The sequence below is a fragment of the Helicoverpa armigera genome, chromosome 8 (assembly GCF_030705265.1).
Source record: "Helicoverpa armigera isolate CAAS_96S chromosome 8, ASM3070526v1, whole genome shotgun sequence".
NCBI lineage: Eukaryota > Metazoa > Arthropoda > Insecta > Lepidoptera > Noctuidae > Helicoverpa > Helicoverpa armigera.
This window is the reverse complement of record NC_087127.1, coordinates 5,408,691-5,433,923: the sequence shown is the minus strand read 5'-3', so window position 1 is coordinate 5,433,923 and position 25,233 is coordinate 5,408,691. Positions and strand designations below refer to the sequence as shown.

At 38.3% G+C, this 25,233-nt stretch overlaps 1 protein-coding gene across 2 annotated transcripts; it reads right to left on the bottom strand.

Annotated features, from left to right (window-relative positions):
* Positions 1 to 2,341: 2,341 nt before the first annotated feature.
* LOC110372777 (sarcolemmal membrane-associated protein) lies at positions 2,342 to 24,610 on the bottom strand. Of its 2 annotated transcripts, XM_049837896.2 has the most exons (14): positions 24,539 to 24,610; positions 23,927 to 24,210; positions 17,964 to 18,080; positions 14,503 to 14,643; positions 13,322 to 13,456; positions 12,551 to 12,769; positions 12,095 to 12,244; positions 11,640 to 11,741; positions 10,317 to 10,469; positions 9,855 to 9,948; positions 9,582 to 9,686; positions 8,933 to 9,036; positions 4,763 to 4,984; positions 2,342 to 4,588 (listed from the first exon to the last, which is right to left on the bottom strand). In XM_049837896.2, exons 2-14 carry the CDS (start codon positions 24,116 to 24,118, stop codon positions 3,878 to 3,880), a joined length of 2,445 nt encoding a protein of 814 aa, XP_049693853.1. In that variant the 5' UTR covers positions 24,119 to 24,210; positions 24,539 to 24,610; the 3' UTR covers positions 2,342 to 3,877. The 2 variants fall into 2 exon arrangements, with proteins under 2 accessions (XP_049693853.1, XP_063892024.1); XM_064035954.1 differs by having other exon boundaries at positions 23,927 to 24,605.
* Between the last annotated feature and the right edge of the window lie 623 nt (positions 24,611 to 25,233).

Sequence of the window (25,233 nt, the reverse complement as noted above, 5' to 3'; positions counted from 1 at the left end):
CATGAATATATTTTATTTAATACATATGTCGCTCTCGTAATTAGATCTGAAAGAATTAAATGTTGCTATGGTTTAGCGGTAGAAGTTTCGAAACTAATGGGAACGACTTATTTTAAATCATGAAAGTTATTAAGTAACTTTTGTATTTTTGTTTAAAGTTTGCACCCTCCTTATGTACCTAACAATAAGTACATACATAAACTGTTGTGTTTGCATAAATGTTCAGAAGCCTCCCTATAGACTATAGTTCATCAGTTAGCTGTATTTTAATTAAGCCTAAGGCACAAGGCATGCAACATAAGCTTTCAGAACTTGTAAAATAATGTTTTCAACTTAACAAAGTTATAACAGAATAATTTATATAAACTTAACTATTGAATGTGTTAAATATGTATCGCTTTATGTTATTATTTTAAGTGTACTTAGTTTTAGTGTGGATACATCAATACTAGGTACTTATAATACAATGCTTTGATTAATCAAAGTACCTATACAATGGTGTCAATACTAGGTATACAAACATTTTTTTTTAGATAAGTATTTATAAAATGGCACATTAACTCTTTTCTTGTGTGCGTAATCTATTAAATAAATTAATATATATGCTGAATGTATCATCTCTAATTAAGCAAGTCCGTATGAGTATAGGTACTACCCACGGGGCGAGTTTCCCATGATTAAAACTTACATTTATAAAGCCTTTAATTCACCACGCAAAGCTTATAGAAGGCACAGACGGCCATGTTAGTCAGCTCCGTCTGATACTAGTATCATGCATGGATTACACAATAGGAGCTCTGGCTAAGGAAAGTTGGCTGCTTGCTCTAAGTATTTGGCTGCTCAATAGTAAAACAAAGCACTTTGTGTGACTCGTCGTCATAGCGAATTCTTCTTGCCACGGGACCACATTTTTTGGTTCATAAATTAGGTGTCATAAATATTTTTTGGCATTCGTATCAGAATCAGAATTTTGTTTGAATCGGACATCCAAATCGAGCCCCAAAACTTCAAAAGCCTTATTATGCCTGCTTTTCTTGACTGCGGTGGATCGCCAACACGCCCAGGCTCTACGGCCTAACTGAGCCTTAGGCCTTAGAGTACCTACCTACCTACCTAATACAGCTCATCCATCAGAATTTATTCGGATGCCGGAAACTATACTGAAGGGGTGCAAAGTAAATAACTAATAACTGATTAAAAATTACTAAAAAGAAGAAAATGGTGTTATTCTATTATATTATCATTTAATAGTAGGACCCCTGCGTGTCCTGGACCGAATATTATGTCAAATAAATAGATTATGTGGTGCTAAATTGTATTGTAGAGGTCAGAGATAGGCTGTGGCTCAATTTTAAAACTTAGACTAGAGGAATCTGTGCTAGAGGCCGAACTACTTAGTTGATAAATGTGTATTTACTATATAGATAATTTTTCAGTCAACCATTGTCTCTAGCCGCCCAACAAAACCACATTTAACACCATATACTTTTCCAACATTTAATATAAAATATATGGAACATAAGAGTGTACACAATTCCTAGCAGTAGCTGACTGTTTTCTATATTTACACTGAGATTATCTTTGTTTAAGTACAACATGCATCATATGTCATGTTCTTGCGATTGAGTGATTATGTGCTAGTGACTTGTTGACCTGCAACTCGTTATCAATATCGCACTGTGCCAAGTGTATTTCAGTACACTTTTAGCAAAATAAGCAAACATTATAATATCATTAATATCAAGGTAACTACAATTCTTCTTTGCAAACTATTATTGGAATTATAGGTACATAAAAACACTTGTCGATCATTGACTTAACCCGACTAATAGGTACCTTGCAGGCGAAGACTTGCTTGATAACCTGACATGTGATAAGACTGGGTAGAGGGTCATAAATATATTCTAGATTTATTTAAAATAGAGAAATATATAGTCTTAGGGTTGCTCGGCCACGAATGCAAAGGCCGATTTGAAATAAAAGACTGCGCAAATATTTAGCGAGTCGTGTCAATTTTATAACCTGTATGATACACATTGCGAGTTCACTTACGCTGGCAACAAATAAAGTAACAAAATCAGCGTTGCTTTCGTATGAGTTATAAATAGATGATGCGTGTCGTACCATCGAGTAAGCGTCGAGTAACGTATCTTGTTAGTCAGCCTATTATTTCGCGACTGCGTCATACTAGCTCCACGTAGATTCACTAGATTTTTCTCAAACTTTACTTGTTTACGAGCAATTAATACTGTGAGAAATAGTTTAAATTCAGACCAGGCGGCTATGACGCAAATGGATCGCTTTGCGATTTCTGTTCAGGTATGTAAATAAAAATCCAATGTTTAAACAAATCAATATTATTTCCAATAAATTTATCAGTACATCCACATTGAATGCATAGTTATTTTACTCAATAAAATACAACATAAAGTCTTCGACAGCATGAACTAAACGTAAGAACGAGTATAAGATATAATTTATTTACAATAAGGTGGTTTAAACACAAAATAAAACATTGAACATAACAAAAATCAGTGCAACAATAAAATAATAAATATTTATAGACAGTGGACTTCAACGTGGTAGAGTTATAATAATTCTAAAGATATAATTATTCAATCGTTAGTTACACAAGTTACAAAATTATCTATTGGCCTCACATCACAGAGCTAAGCGATCTTGAGGGTCGACCATAACGAGAACTGCCTCGACGAGACGCTCGTTATCTGAGATGCGTCTCACAACTAACTCTTAACATTCTCTCGCACAACAAACTCAAACTGTTGCCTCAACAAACTAATAGTGGCACTGTAACATCAAACCAAAACAAAACATGCACGGGGTCTGCCTGACCTGTGACTCTCAACCAACTAAAATGCGTCACTGCTACGTAATATTGTCAAAAACCTGCAAAATATATCAGAGCTGCGCGTAAATGCGTCCAAGACAGACGGAGGATCATACAGACTAAACTTGTAAAAAAGCTCTAAAAGTGTAAAAAACATAGGAGCTCAAAACGTCATGCAACCGACTCGACGCCGATTCTAAAGACTAGAAAAATGCAAACCATTCGAAGATACCTAACGTCCGTGTCCGACGACAAATAAATGCCCACACCGTGTTACCCAACAATGATATGTTTAGCTCCCGAAGCGTGTGACAAGTAAGATGCAGCAGCCGCGAGTCCGTGATGCCCCCACAGCCCACAACTATACCATAATAAAAGATGAACACACTATCAATTATCACCTAAAATATTCAACAAGGGAAACCAGTTGATTCGAGAAATCACCAAATGTCGCTCGGCTGAGAATTTCGATAGCTCTCGTACAACAATAATTACTTTAACTTAGGACAGTCGTTAGGCCTTAAAATTTAAAATGTACAGTTATTTATTATGGCAGATATCAACAATCAATTTATACTATATCGATACGATACTGACACTTTTTACAGAAACAATACTAAGTTATATACATGCGATAACAACGTGCGACGTGCACGACCCTCGCGGCGCGGTCACGCCCTCCTCGCTAGCAAATGGCACTTTCATACGAGCTCCCACTTTGTTCTACACCGTCGACTCGCCAGTGTCGGGACCGAGGGTGCACAATAAACCAACTCTATCGTAAATAATATAATATATTCTAATTACTCTAATCCATAAATATACCGAAACCCCGGGCCGGCGGTCACAAACAAGAAGCAGCGTATATAATTTTATATTCAAAATGAGGTACCGGCCGATGTGGTCGCACCGTGGCAAGGTCCGGTGCCGCAGCGGTCACAGAATACGAGGGAGTGAGCAAAGTACGTAACGCTGCGGGCGGCGCGGCCGACGCTACTTGTACCCGGGCGGGTCCCACGTGGCCGTCCATCAGGACGCGTGCGGCAGCAGCAGCAGGTAGAGCGCGGCGGCCAGCAGCGGCACGGCCAGCGCCAGCGCGTGGCGCAGCGGCAGGCGCAGACGCGGCTTGCCCTGCAGCTGCGCCAGCGCGGCGGCCAGGCGCGCGCGCTCGCCGCACACCTCGGCCCAGCGCTCCTTGGCGCGCACCAGCTCCTCCTCCAGCGCGTGCAGCGACCCGTTGTGCAGCGTCACCTGCAGCCGCTCCTCGTCCTGCAGCCGCACGTACGCCACGCCCGCGCCCTCCGCCTCCGCGCCCTCCGCGCTCTCCGTGCCTACGTCCGAGTCGCGGTTGATCTCGGTGACGGCCGAATCCGTCTCCTCGTCTTCGTCGTCGTAATCGAGGCGGAACATCTCGTCGATTTCGGCGGAGATCTTGCCGGCGTCGATGCTCCGCTCGAGCGTGTCCTGCTTGTCTTCGCGCTCGTCTAGAGAGGTGTCGGTCTCGACGGCCTTGTCGCTGGTGTTGCGCTCTCTGACGGTGGAGGTACGTAGTCGTTCGATCTGCTGGTCCTTGGAGACGACCTCGGCGCGCAGTTTTCCGACGACAGCGGTAAGGTCGTCGATGTCTGCGCGTGTCGGCCTGAACGCAAGCTCGGCTTGCATTTCAGCTGCACTGGACGCCAGTCTCTGGATTTCAGCCAGATTCGACTCTTCGGCGACCGTCGAACGGGTGAGTTGAGCCTGGATAAAATACGACAGATTATTATAAAAATATTCAAGAAGTTACAAGAAAATACATATAACTACTAAGACTTCACTTTTCTAAAAGGGAAAATTAACCTTCATTCATAACAGTCATATGTCATCCATAAGATAGTCGGGCACAATGTTTTCCTACAGCAGTAGATACATTACCTGCAGCTCAGCGATGCGCGCGCGGTAGGCGGCGGCGTCGTCGGGCTCGATGGGCGGCGGGTCGTTGACGTCGGGCTGCGCCGCCAGCAGCTCGTCGCGGGCGGCGCGCAGCTGCTCGTTGTCGGCGGCGGCGGCCGACAGTCGCTCGCGCAGGACCTTGATCTCCTCGTTCAAGCCCGCCATCACGCGGAGAATGTTCGCGTACTCAGCACCTGCTTTACTCTGTGGAAAATAAATAGTCTCTATATTATGTGTTCGTTTTATTTACCACCTTTAGTGACCAGAATAAACTGTGTAAAAATAAAAAGTGTTATCATTTACTATAAGTCCTTGGTCTAATGTCTAAAGATTTGAGAAACCAGAAGCAAGTTATGTCTAGACAGTGCATCGACTACTTCATCAAGTAGGTAATATTGCAACAATAAAAACTGCAACGTTAATTAACCATGCCACAGACAATTAACCATCATAATTTCTGTAATGTTAATTATTTTTATATCTTAGCAGTTGTTATTGCAGACTTCATATATTAGGTTGTTGCACTGGTTAAATAGTTTGAATGTAGATACGGTAATGAGGAGTTGAGTTTCGTGGTGTGGCGCAGGGTGCGACGCATGTAGGCGGGGCGAGGCGGTGCCGGCCGCGCCGCCCGCCTGACTCACCCACTGCCGCAATAAAGAACAAAGCAACGCACGAACTACCTCACCGTGAAATTGTGCATTAAAATACATAATAACACGCTCGTATCGTGCACCGCCCTTTACTTACATGTTGAGGATTTTATAGAAAAGTATATCGACTGCCACTGGTAAAGTATGTTGTATTCCCAGCGATATCAGTTAGGAAACAAAGGAGTACATCAACTGCGTATTATCTGACTACTGTGATGAGTCACTTGACAAGAACTAACAAGAAAAACACTTCGAATGAGTGATACCTATTACTCCCACAAAGATGAGAACAAAAGTAGTAGTAGTACCTAATCGCTTATTTCTTAAATATGCACTCACACATTAATCATTGGAGGATTTTTTTTAAGCCGAAGCGACAACAAGCCTTCGAAAGGCCTAAATCAATACAAATAGGAATTACTAACTATCCGTCACATATGTGAAAGTTTCTAGCATTAACTGCCTATCTAGATTCTTCAGAGTAAAATTCTACATGAAATATGAACAGAAACTTTGAGAGTACCGATGAATCGTTGTTAGACATTTTCTGTATACTATGTTGGGATGAACTGGAGTATCTACCAAGATTGTTTATGGGACCACTACCTATCCAACCTACACAAACCAGTTACCAGACCAATTGTCAGACTTTATAGCTCCTGACTACAAATCACATGTTCAAAAATCAACTAATGACAAGCAGCAGCAAGGTCTTCACATACAAGAAGGTCACGTATGGCTTTCTGCAGTACAAGATACTCAATATGACATACATAGGTAATTATAATTCACCTATTTAGGATGAGGCTGAACTCGCCGACCCTCACGGCTTCTAGTATTCTACAATTTTGTATCTAAAAGTTGAGTACTTATGATTCAGCTAATCAGCCATCTCAGGTTCAGAAAACATTCAGGTTTCTATATCTCAACAACCAAACAAAAAACGAATACGATTCACAGAACTCGTGTTCTTAGAACTAATATTCTGAAAACGAACATAGACAGTAAAAAGACCAAAACTAAGACACGAAATTCGTAATTCAATTCTCAACAGTCAGAATTAGCCAATTTTATTCTAGTCTTCAGATCAGCGAAGTTATGTAAAAGGAAGTTGTATTGGAATGCGGAAAGAAACTTCTTCCGCTATGACGAAGCAATGTTTTCTGTATTTTAAAATGCAATTTAAAGTAGCGAAAACGTATCTAATTATAAATAATCGAGCATCAAAAAAACTCTCTTAGTGTACAGTCATGATGTTTCTCGAACATTTTAGACTACATGAAAACATTATTTACGTTCCAATCCGAGGTCTCTAGGTCTGAAACGATGATTCACGCTAACGTACCGAGGCCGTCGATTCCCAACAAGCGTACAGTATATGCTATAATTAATACGTTTTTATAAGAACTAATTCATGCTAAGTTGTGCCGGATATGGTATGATCTATGCGGTTTGGCCTTATGAGACATACGGTATCAAAGTGAACAAGCATTTGTATGACACATTACAGAACAAACTATTTTTAAGGTATCTGAAGACTGGCTAAACTGAGATCTAAATAACTGTCGTAATTGGACTTCCATGCATGGAATTGTACTATGGTGGAAACGAAATCAAAAGTCATAAGAAATATTGTCAGTTTTTGTTAACTGATGTGCAAACTAACGCTGTTGGGAGAAATAAACGTAAGTATTGTTTTCGTATAAGTAATAAAAACAATCAAATAGTTCACCAACTTTGCAAGTGCTGTAGAAATAAACGACTCTCAAAATGTATTGGAATGATTCGATCACAAATCAATGTTACTGAAATCTAGACACACGGCAGTGTGTCCGCCAAGTTCGAGCAAAAAAAGCGACACACCGGCCGTGGGTTATATTACACGAACCATTTCGGGCCAAATTCGACCCCCCTATAACTCAAAATCTATTTTATTTACGCATATCAAATTTCTAGTATCTGTTGAGACCCCCTCACTTATCTAAAATACAAAATTTCATTAATATACCTATTGTAGGTCTTGAGATATTGACGTCAGAAAATCGCTATTTTTACTATACACTCACTGACTGACTGACTGACTCACTCATCAAAAACCTAGACCACTTCCAATGGTCGTATTGACTTGAAATTTGGCATGGAGGTAGGTCTTTATGTCAAGGTAAAGGAAAAAATCTGAAAATGGCCAAGTGTGAGTCGGTTTCAAAATAATGAAGGTATTTATACCCCTAAGGAACTAAAACGAACTAAATTTATCTATATTTATATAATATATCTTCGAATGGTCGTACCGATCTGAAATTCGTTACAAAGGTTTGTATTTAGTCAAAGTAAAGTAAAAATCTGAAAACGGCCAAGTGTGAGTCACTTTCGAAAATAACGAATGTGTAACTTTGATCCACGAACATAATATATGATAACATGTCATGTCAGTCAGTTGGTAAATCTAGGCCATTTAGTTAATCTAGTTTATTTCTTTGTAAGAAGCATAGTGCATATTCAAAACTTAATAATAAGAAAACAATAAAATAAACAACCTTACAAAAATAAATGAAATCCCACCCAAAACAAAATGTGAAAGACTGCCAAGTTCGATGAAATGGGAATACTTCGCCTATAAAAGTGAGATCTGAATAAGTACCAAGTTCCATACACATACCTTAGTTAAAAATAGTTACTTTTTAATGATGTTACTTGGCAAGTTTTAATAGAAAATTAAATACTTGATTCATTGCGTTTAGTAGGTTTATAACAAGGTGTGTGAAAACTTGCCAAGTAACATCATTAAAAAGTAACTATTTTTAACTAAGGTATGTGTATGGAACTTGGTACTTATTCAGATCTCACTTCTTTTATAGGCGAAGTATTCCCATTTCATCGAACTTGGCAGTCTTTCACATTTTTGTTTTGGGTGGGATCAATATTAGCAAAAACCACTGAATGAAATTAGAACCTGGGAGATTGACGTCCATAAAAAGCGACTGATACACGACTATCTAGTCTAGACTAGATACTTATTATTCCGATAGATACTGGATACAAGCAAGATAAACCTAACGTTATCATCAAAATCGGGCGAGCAGTCTGAGGTTAGCTAGAGATCAAACTACACATAACATATTATATAGAAAGCTGAAGTTTTTACAATATGTAGGAGGCCTCCCTCCGCTTTGTAACTCTGGCATTGCAAGAAGAACTTTGGGTAACAAGTAGATATACATTTATTTAATCCAAGGCATCAGCCCAATTACACTTATTACTGTCGCTTAATCCTACCTCTCTCTCCTTCTGGGAACACCTCTATTGCAATAGAATTTCTAAACTAAAAGAACAAGAAATCTATTTAAGTTGAACAGGCAGGTTATCTTGGGAGCTTCTGGTGTGATGAGAACATTTCTTTGAGTGTTGGATAGCTCATTTAAAAGCGAGGATTCGCTGGTTGAAGAAGGGCCATGGACGAACGTAGTATTCAAATAAAAAATCAAATCATGGTACTTACAGGTGATTCTTCTCTAGTACTGGGTTCACTGTATGTGGAGTTGGCGTTATTATCCGCGTGTAGCTCGCCGTCCAGCGGACTCGGACTCTCCTCGTGACCAGGGTCTTTACAAACATAGATAAAACACTCATTATTAAGAGATCAGATCACAAGGCAACTAGCAGCAGTAGACAGATTCTGTAGGTATATAAAAGAGGTAACGAACTTTATATAAAACGTTGAAAATATTATTTACTCTCTGTGAAGTTAAGTTGAGGGCGCGAGCCTGGTACACAAAAGGCTCCAGAAGGAACATGGTGGGTTTCTCATGGTGGGAATTCCCTCACGCTGCACCCACAACGAGATGGGTCATTTGATGATATCCCAACACAAAAAAAGGCAATTTATAGGAATATCAGGTCTGTGTACCATAGTAAGCTAGTTTTAAATTATATACTGACAAATACAAAATGATGCAAAGTTTTTACATGAGCACGACTGTACTATACAATGCAGTTGGAAATATAAAACCAGAAACATAAATTGTAGCTACTATCTTCTTATTCAAATATTATGTCAACCAGCTAAGAGTAGCATGAGTAACTACATCCCCATTTTTAATGAAGGGGATGGGTATACATAAATGAGAGTAATTAATCGGATGTCGTACCATGGTTAAGCCGCGACTGCTTTTCATCGTCAGTACATGAGTCAGGCTCACCAGTCTTCTCCTCGCCGCTGCCACCGACACCAACCTCTTCGTTGTTCTGTTTTTCTATAATAAACAGGAATAAGCATCATTTTAAAAGCGAAAAATCGTTTTAAAAACATTTGATATTGCCAAACTATAGAAGCTTTACTATTTTTTCTATCTTATTAACTGTGTACATAAATTATTAAATAAATAAGTCGTGTCGTCGAATATACTGTGATTTAAACTCACCTTTGTTTTCCATATTATAAATATTATTTGTCTTTAAAATTAATTCGAACTCCTTCGCTGATTTTCCTTCGGCCGATATCGCTTTTATTCCAACCTGTACACAGAAATGTTATTTATTAGAAAGGTGTTCTGTAAAGGCTATACATACATAATTATGTTTACAAGACCGAGGTAATATGGTCAGGTGATCTGAGCTAGTGAAAATAAACTGCCACTTGCATATTTCGTGGCATATTTAATGACCCTACGACTGGATGAAACTGGAAGCTGACCCCACATAGTTATGAAAAAGGCTCGGGCGATGATGATTAAATGACTCTTCGAAATATCGCAAGAGTTGCTGCATTTCACTTTTTCTTTCGCCCTCGATCAGCTGATAGCTGGTCAGTGCAAACGAGCATACATGTACATATGCTCGAACGTTAGTTGCGAGACGCCATTAAATTTGGCGAGAGCTTTTACCTTGTTGAGCAGCGGTTGCGGCAGCAGCAGCTTGATGTAGTCGGGCAGCGCCCGCACGGCGTCCTCGAGCGAGCCGCCGCGCTTCGCCTCCTGCAGCTTGTTGCTGTCCGTGCTCAGCACCAACATCTTCGCCTCACCGTTTTGTACTGAATACTGGAACAATAACAATCGACTTATTGATTTATTTATTGATGAATGTAACCAAATTTACAAAAAAAATACTGAACTTTTAAAAACAAGTCAAAATAATCCATAAACCTCTTACCACAGGGTAAACTGGAGTTGTATGTAAGAATATTACGGAATAAAATCAATTCCTTTTTTTTAATCTTCTATTTTATTGAGACTCTTTCAAACAATCTTGCAGTATTGCTAATGCAGCAATGTCAAGCCATCGTATATGATGATGATACATAGAAGGAAAAAGGAAGGGAAGGTAGGCAGGTTTGTCTTGATAACTGGGTTGAGGAAGTCAGATAGGCAGTCGCTCCTAGTAAAACACTGTATTCAGCCGAATCCAGTTAGACTGGAAGCCAACCCTAAAGCCCGGTTTCCACCGCGAGCGGAACGGACCCATTAATGACTTCGTTAAACTCGCAAACGCAAACTGCATACTTGTATTTCCAGAAACAAATAGTCGGACGGAAAGAGCCGAGCGTGTAGAAAGAGTAGAAATGAGCTCGCTCAGTTCTAGGGGGCGGAGCGGAGTACTTACGGACTCCGCTCAGCTCGCAATTACAATTTACATAGTAGCGTTTCCACACAGAAAGTGGTGAGCGGGGCGGATTGAGCGAGTAAAAATAAATTGAAAAGAGTCCGCTGCGCAAGGCCTGCACCGACTAGTTCAGAACGGACTCGCTCGCTGTCTGCCTAAATTCCCCTTTTAATTTACGATCTTGAATATGCTGGCACAGCCAAAATCTTCTTTGCGTGCTTTTTTTCTGTATACATAATCAATCACTGTCATCGCTCGATTCCGTGTCACTCGATAACATCGCAACAACACGACCACACACAACCAGCTCAAAACTTCAACTGAACTCGTTCTCTGTGGAAATTATCTATTCGTTTTTCATTTCTCATTTTCCGTTCAGCTCAGTCCGCTCATTTCTCTATCTGAGTTTCATTTTGCAGTGGAAATCAAATGACCAACTCTTCGTTGGTGGAAACGCAAACCTCTTTCATTAAAAAGGAGTCCGTTCCGCCTAACCATTTTCCGCACATTACCCTTTCGCAGTGGAAACCGGGCTTAACGTAGATGGGAAAAAGGCTCGGGAGATGATGATGGACATAGGAGGTACAAGGTAAGTGTAGATAACTCACAGCGAGTGGGAGATGGTTCCGCACGGCGAGCTCCCTCTCCTCGGCGGCCGCGATGGCCAGCCGCGCCGCGCACATCTTGCGCTCGCACCGCGCTGCCAGCTTCTGTACGGGCGAAACACTTACAACATTAGTATATAAAACATATATAGTTTAGCTTTTAAATGACAACTAGCTTAATAATCGGATAAATAAGGCTTAAATCGTTTTCAACAGCAACAATCTGACTCTACTACTAAAGCAAGCGTTACGTTCCACTTAGCTAGACGGGCACTTCTCTTCAAGTGACTTTGCCCATCTAAAGACGACCTTTTGAAACCTCGCGCGTGCTGAGTGTTGTTTTGTAATCACATTTTGACTACCGTAAAGTCACAAATAGCCAACTTTGAAGTCGCAAAGTTACTTGACGTGTACTACATTTCGCTGAGCACTAGCTGTGCGGTGCACAGATCACGTACCTGTAGCTCGGCGAGCGCGTTCTTGGCGGTGAGGCGCAGCGCGTAGTTGTGCTGGTGCAGCGCCGCCACCTCGCGACTGCGCCGCTCCAGCGTCTCCTCTAGCGCCAGCCGCTGCTCGTGTGCCGCCCGCAAGCTCTCCTGCGCCACTTCCTGAAAAAAAAAATTCAATACTTAAATATCTGGTATATTTTCTACCAAACTAATGGTGCCTAAAACTGAACCTCGGACTTTTTTTTTAACGACGTCAAAAATCATCAAATAACCCCTCCCGCTGTGAGTTAGCAGCAGTGAGGGAATTTCAGACTCTTACTGACTAAAAACCGTCGTGTTCCGTCGTAGGCCTTTTATGTACCATGGCTGCGGTAACTCTTTCGAACAATCCCGCAGCCCCGGCAGGAACCTCTGACCTCAAGTATACATTAGATGGAGACTGAACTGTTAACATAAGTTTGGTACCTGGTAGTTCCTCTTGTCGCTGAGCAGCTGCGCGAGCTGGTGGTGGTCGGGCTGCGAGCCGACGGCCAGCATGGTCTCGAGCGTGTGCACGCGCATGAGCAGGCGCTGCTCGCCCACGAACAGCTCCCAGCTGGCCGCCGCCTCCGCGCGTGTCCGCTCCACGCACTCGCGCAGGGTGCGGAGTCGGCCCTCCAGCGACGCCTCGCGCTGGATCGCTTCCTGATATAACATTTAAACCATTTATTTAGCCACACATACATACAAGAATAATATACATAGAAAAAGAACACAAACTTTAGTTATAGCCTTGTTTTATGCTGGGCACAGACCTCCTCTCACACGGAGATGGATTGAGCGTTAATCACCACGCATGCTCAATGCGGGTTGGTGATTACAGAAAGTATACAATAAAAAACAGTACTAGGGGTAGGCATATCTCAGTATAAACTGTGCTATACAAATACATTTTTATGTATAGGTATGTATTATCACCACCAAACAAAAAAAGAACAAAGAGGGATAACAACTAACGATGACGTGAAAGACGATGTGGTTGGGAAGAATGAAAGTGGTAAGATGGCATCAGCTAGGGAGAGAGGATGCAAGAAATAGACGCTGCGCCGACTCCTAACAAAGTTGGGATAGGAGTAGGAGGATAGATATAGATTGAAGGGGTGCTGTAAGTCCGTTTTATTCATAAAAATGCCGATCACCAATCAAAAATGGTCCCCTAAAAGGCAAGCATGTACTGACTAAGAGATAAATCCTCACCTGAACAAAATTATTAAGCTGGTACAGTTCCTTGAGATGCAGGGATGTGGTCATAGTGGGGTTGAATGCTAACTTCGCCTCGTTTCCATCTGGGTGATATAGTTTGAGTAACGCAACCACCGGTGGGAATTTGTTCTGAAAAAGAAAATAACTTATTACATACTTTGTATTATGTACTTGATTAGAACCAATTTATGGTAATATCCAAAATTCAAAGTGTTTTGCACTAAAACAGAATACCATTGCTCAAACACGAAGACACTTTTAAAAATTTGTTTCATGATAAGATCATGTATAAATATATAATTTCGCCTTTAATCTGGCAACATAAGAAAAAATATCAATGTATACTTAAAAGAAACATACAATTATCTGCATTTTGTGAGTCATTGAGTTTCTAGACATTTACTTGTCCTTTCTGATAAAAGGACACTCAAATAAAAATGTATTGTAAACAAACTGATAAAATAAAAATAATGATTTGACGATGACTATCTATTCCCGGATCTAAAGCTTTAAACAATGACCATGAACTTGCACAAAGAAAAGATGTATCGGATTCATAAACAGTCTAACAAAAACAGGTCCTCCAACATTTGATGAGGAATCATCTTCAGCGTCTAATTAATTAGTAATATCAACAAAACTGAACTTAAATCGACAGAATACGAACCGGTTACTCAACGCACCTACAATAATATATTGATCAGAAAAACTTTAAACGTGATGGTAAGACTTTTTACAAGCTTTGTATGGAAGTTCTATTTGCTGAAAAACGACCACCAATTTATAGGAATGACTGTTTTTGTGTGCTCTTAACGAGTCCTACTGCACTGCATACATTACACACAACATAGACATTCATTCAACACTCACTACACTGTAACGAAATTCGATACACCGACGTTTATCACAAACGCAACAAGTATAATAATTAAAAAATAATGCGAGTGGCATCTGTCGCCACTTGCGCTTCATGTTTCGCATAACATGGCTTCACTAACACGCGACAAAACTCACTCACAGAATTCTCATTATATTCACGATCATATTTTCGAGAAAATTGACGACTTTGCTCCATTCCACGCATTTCTATTTGGCGCCCAACACAGACTAAAATGTTGTCTGATACTGATCACGCGTGTATTAACACTCCACTCGATAGCTATGCAATGTCTTACCTTCTCAGAATTGCTGGCATTCTCCACGACAGGTATGCCGAACTGCACCACGTCACCGGAGAACACCTCGTGTGGTTCTTGCTCCTTCGATATGGAGCACCGGTTGTTATTGATGAACGTGCCATTGCTGCTCTGATTGTCCTGTAAACAATCATACGCGCACGTCATACAGCGAATAGCTGTGTACAACAACAAAAGCTTTGTTTATAAATAGATTAGTCAATTATTTTGAAGAGTGTACAATACAATTGTTAGATCTTTAAGCGAAATGTTTCTTGCGAATTTTCTGTTAAACATATTTTTTGGTAGCTAAACGGTAAAATATTTAAGAGTGTCACGATTAGTTTGCGCTGAATTTTTTGATCAGTCTAAGTAACTGTATCATTCTGTGATACATATTTTATAGTCCATTATCACTGAATCATGTAAACTTTCAATATTCAGAATTAAAAATGTAGAAACTACAAAATTAAATGCACAAGTAATTTATGCAGCTACTGTCATGTGGTAAATAACGACCATAACTTTATTTCTTTGATTCACGGAAAAGGTATTATGAATTACAAAATTACAAATTACACAATACGATTTATATCAAAGTACATACATACGTCCACAAAAAATTACCAATATTTTTACATAAACGGTTACCTAAAACGTCATAGACAAAGCAGTTCCTGCTAGACTCTAGAGTTCAATTAACATAGCTACTATTAACATCTTTTTCATCTACATAATTCTTTATTTAAATATATTCGAGTGCTCAGGTTTAGAATGTTTTGGCCTCTCAATTCTTTACATTATCCTTAAGATGCATATTCATTGCAGACCGTTTAGGACTGTTTGACCTCTAAAACGTCCTTTGGCATCTAGTCAATTAGGAAACTAGGAAAACCATTTGCATTTAATTAAACGTTATGTACCAGTCAGACTTTTGTGACATTTTTGGGAATAGGATGAAGCAGTTTTTGGTAAACTCAGGCTCTGGGACAAATCCTTTTTACAAGTATTCAATTTGACCGGTAGGAACTCTATCACATTGAAGATTATTTGAATAGCTGTTTCGTGCGGTTTCACGAGCCATCCAAGGTGCTGGCTTCAAGTAGTTTTAGACCTGAGGGAACTACTCGACGCTTTCTATAGGTGAAATAATTAGATAATTTAATATTTCCGCTCAGATCCAACTATTACCCTATAGAAAATAACCTCATAAACTCACATAGATCTTTGTGATCTGTGTATAGATGAAGTATCAATTAAAGGTGCGACTGAATCAATGAGAACCAATGAACACATACATTCATATTCATGACATAAATCGAAGATATGTATCAACCATTAATCGCCTAAGGCTAAGGCTAGATTCCTCCTCTGCTTTGACTAACCATTTACGGGTAAAAGCTCTATAAATCAACTCATTACATATTAACTTGATACATAATTTATATCACTTCCGCAAGGCCTATCTTATATCTCAAATATCGTAAGTAAATTTATTTTATAAGTACCGAATTTGGGGTTTACAACTACACCTACGCGACAAGACTATTTAAAGATATTATCATTATATATTTAAATCAAATTAAAATTAGCAATAACTGAATATTTATCTATAGTCCCACGACGCAATTGTTAACATATTTTCCTATTTGATGATAAAATACTCATTATTTTTAGTACACCTGCCTTGGTAATAGCACAATATGCCTTTAGTTACATTTCAGTTTTAAGAGACATTTTCAAGCAATTCTGCGCGTGTACACGTAAACACTGAAGTAGTTAAGAAAGGGTTGGCTCCTTTAACCCTCGACAGTAAATCAGTTTTAACAAGAAAATGTTATAAAATATTCAACAATTTTACAAAGTTTTTCTTGATGGTAACATTTGCGCTATATCAAGATATTATGTAAATATCAACGTTTTGTCGAAGCAACAGTATAACAAACGCCACGAGCCAGCTCAGTGTCTTCATTCTTTACAACTCATTGTGGATTTTTACGACGTAACTATCAATGTTACGCGAACAATTCAGACGTTTGTAGGCAAACAACCTCTAAAACCGGAGACGCAGTTCGGTAAACGGATTACCATGAAGACAAGCGTCCATAGAAATCGCCTGTGGGCGGATTCGGTGAGAGTCGTGCTCGAATTACTAGGCTCTAACACGTAACCAGTACAAGGTTCTTTCATAATAAATGTGGGATGAGTTGACTTTTTCGTAACGCTTGTAATATTCATAACAACTCATTTTGGTTGTACTTGTTACGAACTTACTATTGTGACCATGGCTGAGATCGTGGCGTGAGATTTTCGGTCGGAATGTAACAACAGTTCTTCCTACTTCAAATGTTAATGTTATTCTGTTCTTACGTTAACTGCTTAATTATTATGCAGTTTTTGAATATGTATGCGTTTTAGTGTATTTGATTTTTTCCAACGTATTTGAAACAAACACGAGTACACTGATTCAGGAACGAACATAGCATCGTGATCGTATCAGTTTAAATATGTTAATTTAAACACAGGCAAGTTGTGGCCCACTCTGATGTCACATAAATCTGACTGTCCCAGTTGGAGCACCGTTCCGGCAACATCTAACAAGACGTCATGAAAATACAGTGTCTTTTTCTGTCTATTGCTCTTTATTAAAGAAGAAAACATCATTGTTATTTGATTAACCAGGGGCAAAATTACTAATATTTTCATAAGTTTTTTGACAAAATAACAGCTACAATTTAATTCTATTCTATAGGGACGTAAATCAACAGTACACAACGAACAGTGATTAGTAATTCAGGCATTCGATTCGAACTGTACCTTGCGTCAGTTTCCTAACTAAGCTTATAATGCCTTAAAAAGCTGTCACAAGGATAATACAGTTATATGGAAAAGATCGATATTATTGCTTTGATATTGTTGTTGAAAAATCTCCGTATCCACAATTGGATGGTATCAATGAACACCTCGAGTTGTCCTCAATTCTAGTGGTATCAGACCTCTGCAGCTGTCACAGTTACGCATTAATGAGTACTGTTATGGAAAAACTTCGCAAACCAGACTGACGACAATTGATCAATCTACAGTACTATAAAGAGCTTGTTCCTTTGTTCTATTGTTCAGGGTGATCTCAGCAACTACTGAACCTATTTGAATTGTTTTTACTAATGAATTGCTTAAATTCCTCAGTTTCGTTAGAAATATTGTTACACTTGCTTGTGTGTACGGTAATTAGAATGATGACTGGGAATGGGAGTTAATTCATAGAGCTAATGTTCTCTTGTTTAAAGCAATGCTATTTTCCTTAACGGTTTATTGCGTGTAGTAAAGTAAGTCGTACTTAGACACTATGGTATTCCACATGTAGTTTCGCTGACGACTGTAATGACAGTAATAACATAAATGTGAGTAACAATTGTCTGTAAGTTGGTTCAGAGAATATCGCAGCAATTTGCGGGACTTACCACAAGGTAAAAGTGGCCCTTGTCGTAATAGAGCGTGGCGTGATGTCGAGACAACACTCGGCATTCGAATATTGTGTTCGTCGGGCTCGGAGTCGCGCGGTACACGTTGCGCCCAATCTGAAACATTACCAACATTCTGTGAATGCAACACGACCATCATCGATCCATTCGATAACGCGAGCTTCCTCAATTATCAAAAAATTTTTTAAGAATGCCACTGTTTCGACATTATAGCAATGTTACAGAATAATAATTTGTTGAAAATATCCACTCAAACTAATTTTGAATAACAGGCTAAATAATAGAATCGTACGTTTGTTGGATGTTATCACAGAAAACAGGTAATAATGAAGGTCGTTCGCGAACGATGGCAACCTAATTACCTGTAAATGTTGCGTACGTCAGGACAGATCGAAATAGATTGATCTGTGTATCAACATGTTATTTGTACGCGAAACAAACTGCACTATTTAGATCAATGGATCTGTAGTCCACGACTCGACATTATGAAAAGCACGCATCGTTAACAAAGATTTATTTATCATGGATGATATGACAAGACCCCACCTTTGTTTTAGTGACCGAGTGCGTGTTTGCTTTGTACTAATGAATTTTACCCTTTTTCCTACTAATCACATGGCGTCACATGATTTGAGGGACAGGTAGGAGGAAAGCCTGTTTGAACCTTCTACATGAGTAAACAACTAGTGAACCAGACGCATCAACTATTCGAGCATCCAAGTGTAGACATGAATATAAAAATTACTTCACCTTCCAGTCAAGCTCATGTGTTAACTAATGCATTGCATAATTCATAAATATTTTATTAATTCAAATCATGTTTTGCATTATAAGTCCATAACATAATTACTAAGATGCACGCGCTATTTATAGGCTATTGATTTATTTACTACACTCGAGCTATGATGGACCAATGAGCCCATTAAATTTCTCTAAGTAGATTCACGTTTAAAATAACTGGAATCATCTGAAGGGAAGCTTTCAGTGCATCTTCGCGGGATAGACGCCTAGAGAAACGATATCGTTTAAAGTTTTAATAATCTTTCTAATCTGCACTAACGTTAGCCTCAAAAAAGCCTTTGCACGTCATTTGAATGAATGGTTATTTATACTGTACATCTAAATTACAATAATGAACGATTTTTTGACTCCTAAATATTCAGCGCAGTGGCGTAGCGTGGGGGGGGCAAGGGGGGCACATTCCCCGGGCGGCAGCTTTTAGGGGGCGGCAAAATTTACTCAATTAAAAAAAAAATCGCAACTAGCATCTGCGCCGCTACATAAAACTGTCTAACAATAACAAAACATTAAATAAGAAAGTTGTAACTTTTTAAACTTAAAATTAATTATTGTTAAAATTTGGTACTTAAAACACACGTGACACTACATTTTACGTAATTTTGGTTTTGAGTCTTAAACAAAAAATAATTAAAATTTCGCGTTCAGAAACTGTATGCGCTTAATTAAGCATTTGTCAACAAACAAAAAGTTAAGTACGGGCTAAATTTTACGTAATATTTGGTTTAAGTCCGATAAAAATTTCGCGCTCGCTTCGCTCGCGTATTCAGAAACTATATTATGGCCCTTGTTTTTGCTTTTGTCAACAAACAAAAAGTTAAGTACGTTTGGGCAAAATTTTACGTAATTTTTGTTTTAAGTCCGATAAAAATTTCGCGCTCGCTTCGCTCGCGTATTCAAAAACGATATGCCCTTATTTTTGCATCTGCCAACAAACAAAAAGTTATACCACCCCAAAGAGGGGGTGGCAACCATCTCCAGGGGGGGGGTGACGGAGTTCAAATCATATTCACTTTTAAAGTTAAGGGTAAGATGAACCTAATTCCAAAATTTCATGCAAATCGGTTCACAGTAAAAAAAATCGTAGCAATAATGCTTCAATGACTACACTATTAAGTACGTTTGGGCTAAAGTTTACGTAATATTTGGTTTAAGTCCGATAAAAATTTCGCGCTCGCTTCGATCGCGCATTTGGAAACTACATAGGCAACTTTTCTTTATTTGCATTTGCTTATCTACACAACTGCCGACATGCGTTTAGCAGAGTGCTAATTTAGGTAAACCGATGAGGTGGACAAGACAAACTTTAGTTAAAGTGGTCCCTCATGACTAAAAGGTTAAGAACCACTGGTTTAGATAAACTTGAATGCTATATATAAGCAATACCTACCTAAATACAAGGCCAAATTTTACGCTTAGGTATAGTTCCATGGAAACTAGTTTAAGTGTTAGTCCCGTAAATTAAATTAATTTGTTAAACAGTTTAAAATAGCCCCGCTTTTATATATACTTATAAGTACCTACATTTCAATTTTATATATACTTATAGGTACCTACTTCGCTAGCCTGCGTACCTCAAAGAATTTTAAAACCTTCAAGAAATCAAGTAACAAAGATATAAAAGAAAAGTCTACTTGAGAACCTCCCCCTTCTGCCGGGGCTGCGGGTTGTTCGAAAGAGTTACCGCGGCTCTGGAACATAAAGCCTTCGACGGAACACGACGGTTTTGGTCAGTAAGAGTCTGACACTCCCTCACCGCTGCTAGCTATTTTGCCGCCCACAGCGGGAAGGGTCATTTCATGATTTTTAACGTCGATACAAAAAAAAGTCCCTTTCTTTGAAGTCGGTTAAAAATGACAAACGGCCAGTAACACTTGTTAAAAAAAATACACGGGAAGGGGCGGCAAAATCGACAACTGCCCCGGGCGGCAGATACCCACGCTACGCCACTGATTCAGCGATCAGATTACTCAGTTGGCTAGCCTAGATGGCTATGTAATCGAATGTGCATATTAAGTAACTATAGAGAGACTTATGGACATAATTTCGGGTCATAACCTGCAGCTTCCAGCTTCATCTTATTATCATAATTTTGCGATTACCGATAGGTTTCGCTGCCAAACTTTGGCAAATCCATATCTGTGTACAGTATTCAAACACTTCGTGCTAGAGTAATCTCTGCATAGGTACATAATAATGAGTGAAGCTTTCGTCTGTGATATTGTTGAAGCTTACACTTACGACCTCACAATCGGCTGCAATATGAATCAATTTAATTGCTACGATAAAGCGTAAAAAACACAATGAGTCACATGATACATGAACATGAGCTATTGTTAATTGTTTTGATAATAGTAAAACTTGGGACAAAGCTTCCTGTACAATAACACAAAGCTGATAAGTATCGACTTCCTTACAAGCGCACTAGCAGATGCGTACTCAGAAATAGCACAATTTAATCTCATTAAATTTAATTGCCAATGCACAATTGTGGTCGTCTCAAGCACCTCGGGTCAGGCTGAGTCAGGCGTGTTCGGCCGTGCTCGCGCGCATATACCCTCGACAGACAACCGAGCGCCTGGACAGAATACAAACTAAATTATGGATAAATGCAATGATTCAAGTGTGATGCGATTGTCAATTGAGTTTTTATGTTTCAATAGACTTGAACAAAAGAGATTGAACTATTAGAAAAATGTAACGAATATTGGTATCAATTGCAAATAAAAATAGGCAATCGGAATTTGACATTGTACATCAATAAGAGATTGTTCCAAGAATAAATAACTTTGGTAAACTCTGTCAAAACATTAAAATTGTTATAATAAATTGATAGAATTTTTGCTTAAATTCCTTCGTCTTTATCAGATTCTGCCTGGATAGAGTGAGTTAAGATAAGATTTCAAGAGATAGAACCAAACCTGTTTTTAAAACTTTACAGTTACATGAAGATTTATAGTTTAAATAATGGCAGCCTGTAAATATTTATTATAAAATGTTTGAACTGGAGGACCTGCAGCAGTCTTTTCAAAGTTGATCCTAAATGTTTATTTTAACTTCATGAAGGTATTAATTGTGGAGTCTCATAAACGAGTTCTATCATCAATATGTGATATGATGTGATGATGTCCTCCTAGCCAATTATCGGCTACGGTGGCTGTTCTCATGTAAGGAGATTAGCCAACTATGCAGGACTCATGGCATTATAGTGCACAAGCATTTGCGCAGACACAGGTGCACTCACTATTCCAATCTGACACAACCGGAGAGAGATCAGGGAATATGTGATATACCATAGTTGGATCCAGCAATATAAGGATGAATTCATTTATATATGCCATGATGCTAGCCATATCTATTAATTGACTACTAGTCATTTAGCAAATCATAATAATCATGATTATGCACATCATGAACGTATGCTTATTGAGTAGGTATGTTCTTTTCAATGGATTGATCAATGATGATGGTTTATAAAAACACTATATTGGTCTTAATAAACATACCTAGCTATTGAAATTTCATAAGGACCTGTGATAGGTCTATCCTACTAATATTATAAACGTGAAAGTTTGTATGTATGGATGTATGGATGTTTGTTACTCTTTCACGCAAAAACTACTGAATGGATTTTAATGAAACTTTACAATAATATAGCTTATACATCAGAATAACACATAGGCTACAATTTGTAAACATATTGTTCGAAATACTAAACCTGCGCAGACGAAGTCGCGGGCACCAGCTAGTATAAAATATAATGACCATGCAATAGTCAAAATACATATATGTACAAAATACTCCCGCAAGGCATCAAACTTATAACTTTAGAGGGGCAAACTTATTTCATGTAATATTTAATTTTACAAAAAAATTATTTAGAGTTATTATTTTGGCGGAATATAATAATAGTAATTCTAGTTAAACATTTTACTTTGAATGCTAATTTCCTAGTTTGATTTTTGTACAGATGTTCAATTAATTCTAGTTATAAGTATTGAGAGTACTCTAAAATGAGTACAAAGTTACAATAGATACCTATGTACTATAGATTAGGAACAACATATCTTGTAACCAAGTGTTTAAGTACAGGTATAGATGGGAAACATGAGATAAATTGTTCTATCAATTGATATACAGATAGCATTTATCTTAGAGTCTTCTTGAGCAATAGATTAAAACTGATTGGAATAGAAAATAAAGAAATAGTGATAAAAACAAAAAACTTGAGGATAGTAATATTATTAAGTTTGGCAAGAAGCATACTTTATTATGTAAGTGTAAAGTATGCTGCTTAAATCTTGTGATTCAAACAAATAGGTACATACAGTTATTTAAAGTGATTTGTCATTGAATAAAAGCTAAAAACTAGTATAATACTTTCATAACTGTCTTTATCATCTCTACTTCATCTAACATATTGCCAATTATGCATTCAATTTACTAATTCCAGATTTATCGAAACTAAAAAGAAAATGTCTTAAATACACACAAATACTGATTAAAATAGAATAATATAAGCTGTATGAAATAGTTTTCTGTCGTCAACATTATGATACAAGCAATAATTACCTGTTGTTTGTTTGCTAATGGTAACAGAGCAACCTTGCAAGTGTTACTACAGTGTTATTGACACCTAGTCACCTGGCTCACTGCAAATTATGTGAGAATCACACACACACATACTGTATACATACTGTATACATATGTATATGGACAACTTATGAATAGGACTTATGATGGTTTACATCAATATTGAAAAATCCAGTAGGCCACAAGTGTCAATGTAATAATTATCACACTTAGACATTTTACAGGTACCTTCTATTTGCCATCTTAATAGAGAACAATACAAGCTTGTTTGTTATTACTAGAGTACATAGGCTAAATAAATATGAGGTTTGTTCCTACTACTAGCATATGATTGTAGATAATTTTCCATTCTTCTATCTACTTACATGGGCAAGTACTACCAATTATCATAAGTACTCTAACTACTGGACTGAACAAAATTAGCACAGCACACACAGCTAACCCTCAGATATAAAGAACTACTCTCATCAACCTCATTTTCTAAACAAAGTCAAGGGTTAGCAACATGTCAGCCAGCTCAGTTTGTCACATTCCAGTAGGAAACTATTTACCTTGACAGGTTGCTCCAACGTGACGCAACGTTCTTCAAACGGCAGTGAGTTCGAGTGAGGGATGAAGATAGCTCTAGGTACTCCGCCATCCTGGTTGTTCTGTGACTCTGGACCAGGTGTCCAGTTGTAGTCCATACTTTTAATCGTATTATTCATGTTTGGTTTAACTTTCTTGCTCTTTGCTATCACCATCGCACACACTGCTCCTCAGAGTCAGCATTCGTGCCTCGTACGTTATTTAACGAGTAGCACATCGAGAAAAGAAACCAAAATCTATTCACTTGCTGCAAGGTGAAAGGTGAGCACTGATCACTGCCATTTTGGGGGCCAAGCACTGTTTCAAACTAAATTAAGTCAAAACGTTGTAATTGATTAGATGTTCTAAATATCGAGGCAATTATGCAAACACCATTATTTATGAAACTTGATTCCTTTCGTCGACGTAGGTATCAACGACCAATGTACAAAAAAATTTAAATCTGGAAGAAATTTATTATAAAACGCTAGCTATTATTTATTATTGTATAATAAAAAGAGTTCACGCGTGGCTGAGTATTGTAGAAATATAATATTTTCTGGGCGTCAATCAAAATTATCATTTGAGGAACTTACGAAATGGGCGCACGATTCGGACATTTGTTTTGTTGAATTAGAGGTAGCAATAGTTGACTAAAGTCAATCCAAATCGACTAAATTAGACTTCCATCGCTAGGATAAGATGTATTTTGCGGTAAGGTAAAAGCATATCCGCCGGTGGCCTGTGTTGCTCTATGGGTAAAAGGTGGGAACATCTTATTAGTTGTGATAAAAAAATCTGCACCTCTCATCAATTAAAACCTAAAAATCTATAAAGATATGTTTCAAAATATTAACTTTCCAATAAATCGATGAGTACAATTTTGTTTCATTATTTATTTCCCAATATATTTATTTTCCTAGGTGAGAGGAATTTAATGGAGACAGTGAATTACTTAAGTGCAACGGTTTCAATTGTTTTAATCACTATTAATATCAAAAATCCTACTAATGTTATTAAGGATGTTTGATTCCATGCGATTCTATATGGCAAGCGATCCGTGGATGCCGATTCGTCGACAATTATCAATATGTTACGTAAAATCGATGAAATACATCACTAATAGACAATGTTGCTGTAGCAAAATATAAGAATGAAGCTGTGTAGTGGTAACATTCATTTCAATACAGCCTTTTCATTTCCTCACGTAAACTATTGTATCTCCTATCCCTTTTTCTCAAATATTGCTTTATTCAGTGTGAACTAGATGGCGCTATTACAGTAAATGTGG

Excerpts from the sequence above, each read along its gene's own strand:
- LOC110372777 (XM_049837896.2), bottom strand. The coding sequence starts at position 24,118 with ATGGTGATAGCAAAGAGCAAGAAAGTTAAACCAAACATGAATAATACG. Across the intron at positions 12,245-12,550 it reads GCGACAAGAGGAACTACCAG|GAAGTGGCGCAGGAGAGCTT; the intron begins GTACCAAACTTA and ends TTTTTTTTTCAG. Across the intron at positions 4,589-4,762 it reads CGCGCATCGCTGAGCTGCAG|GCTCAACTCACCCGTTCGAC; the intron begins GTAATGTATCTA and ends TATTTTATCCAG.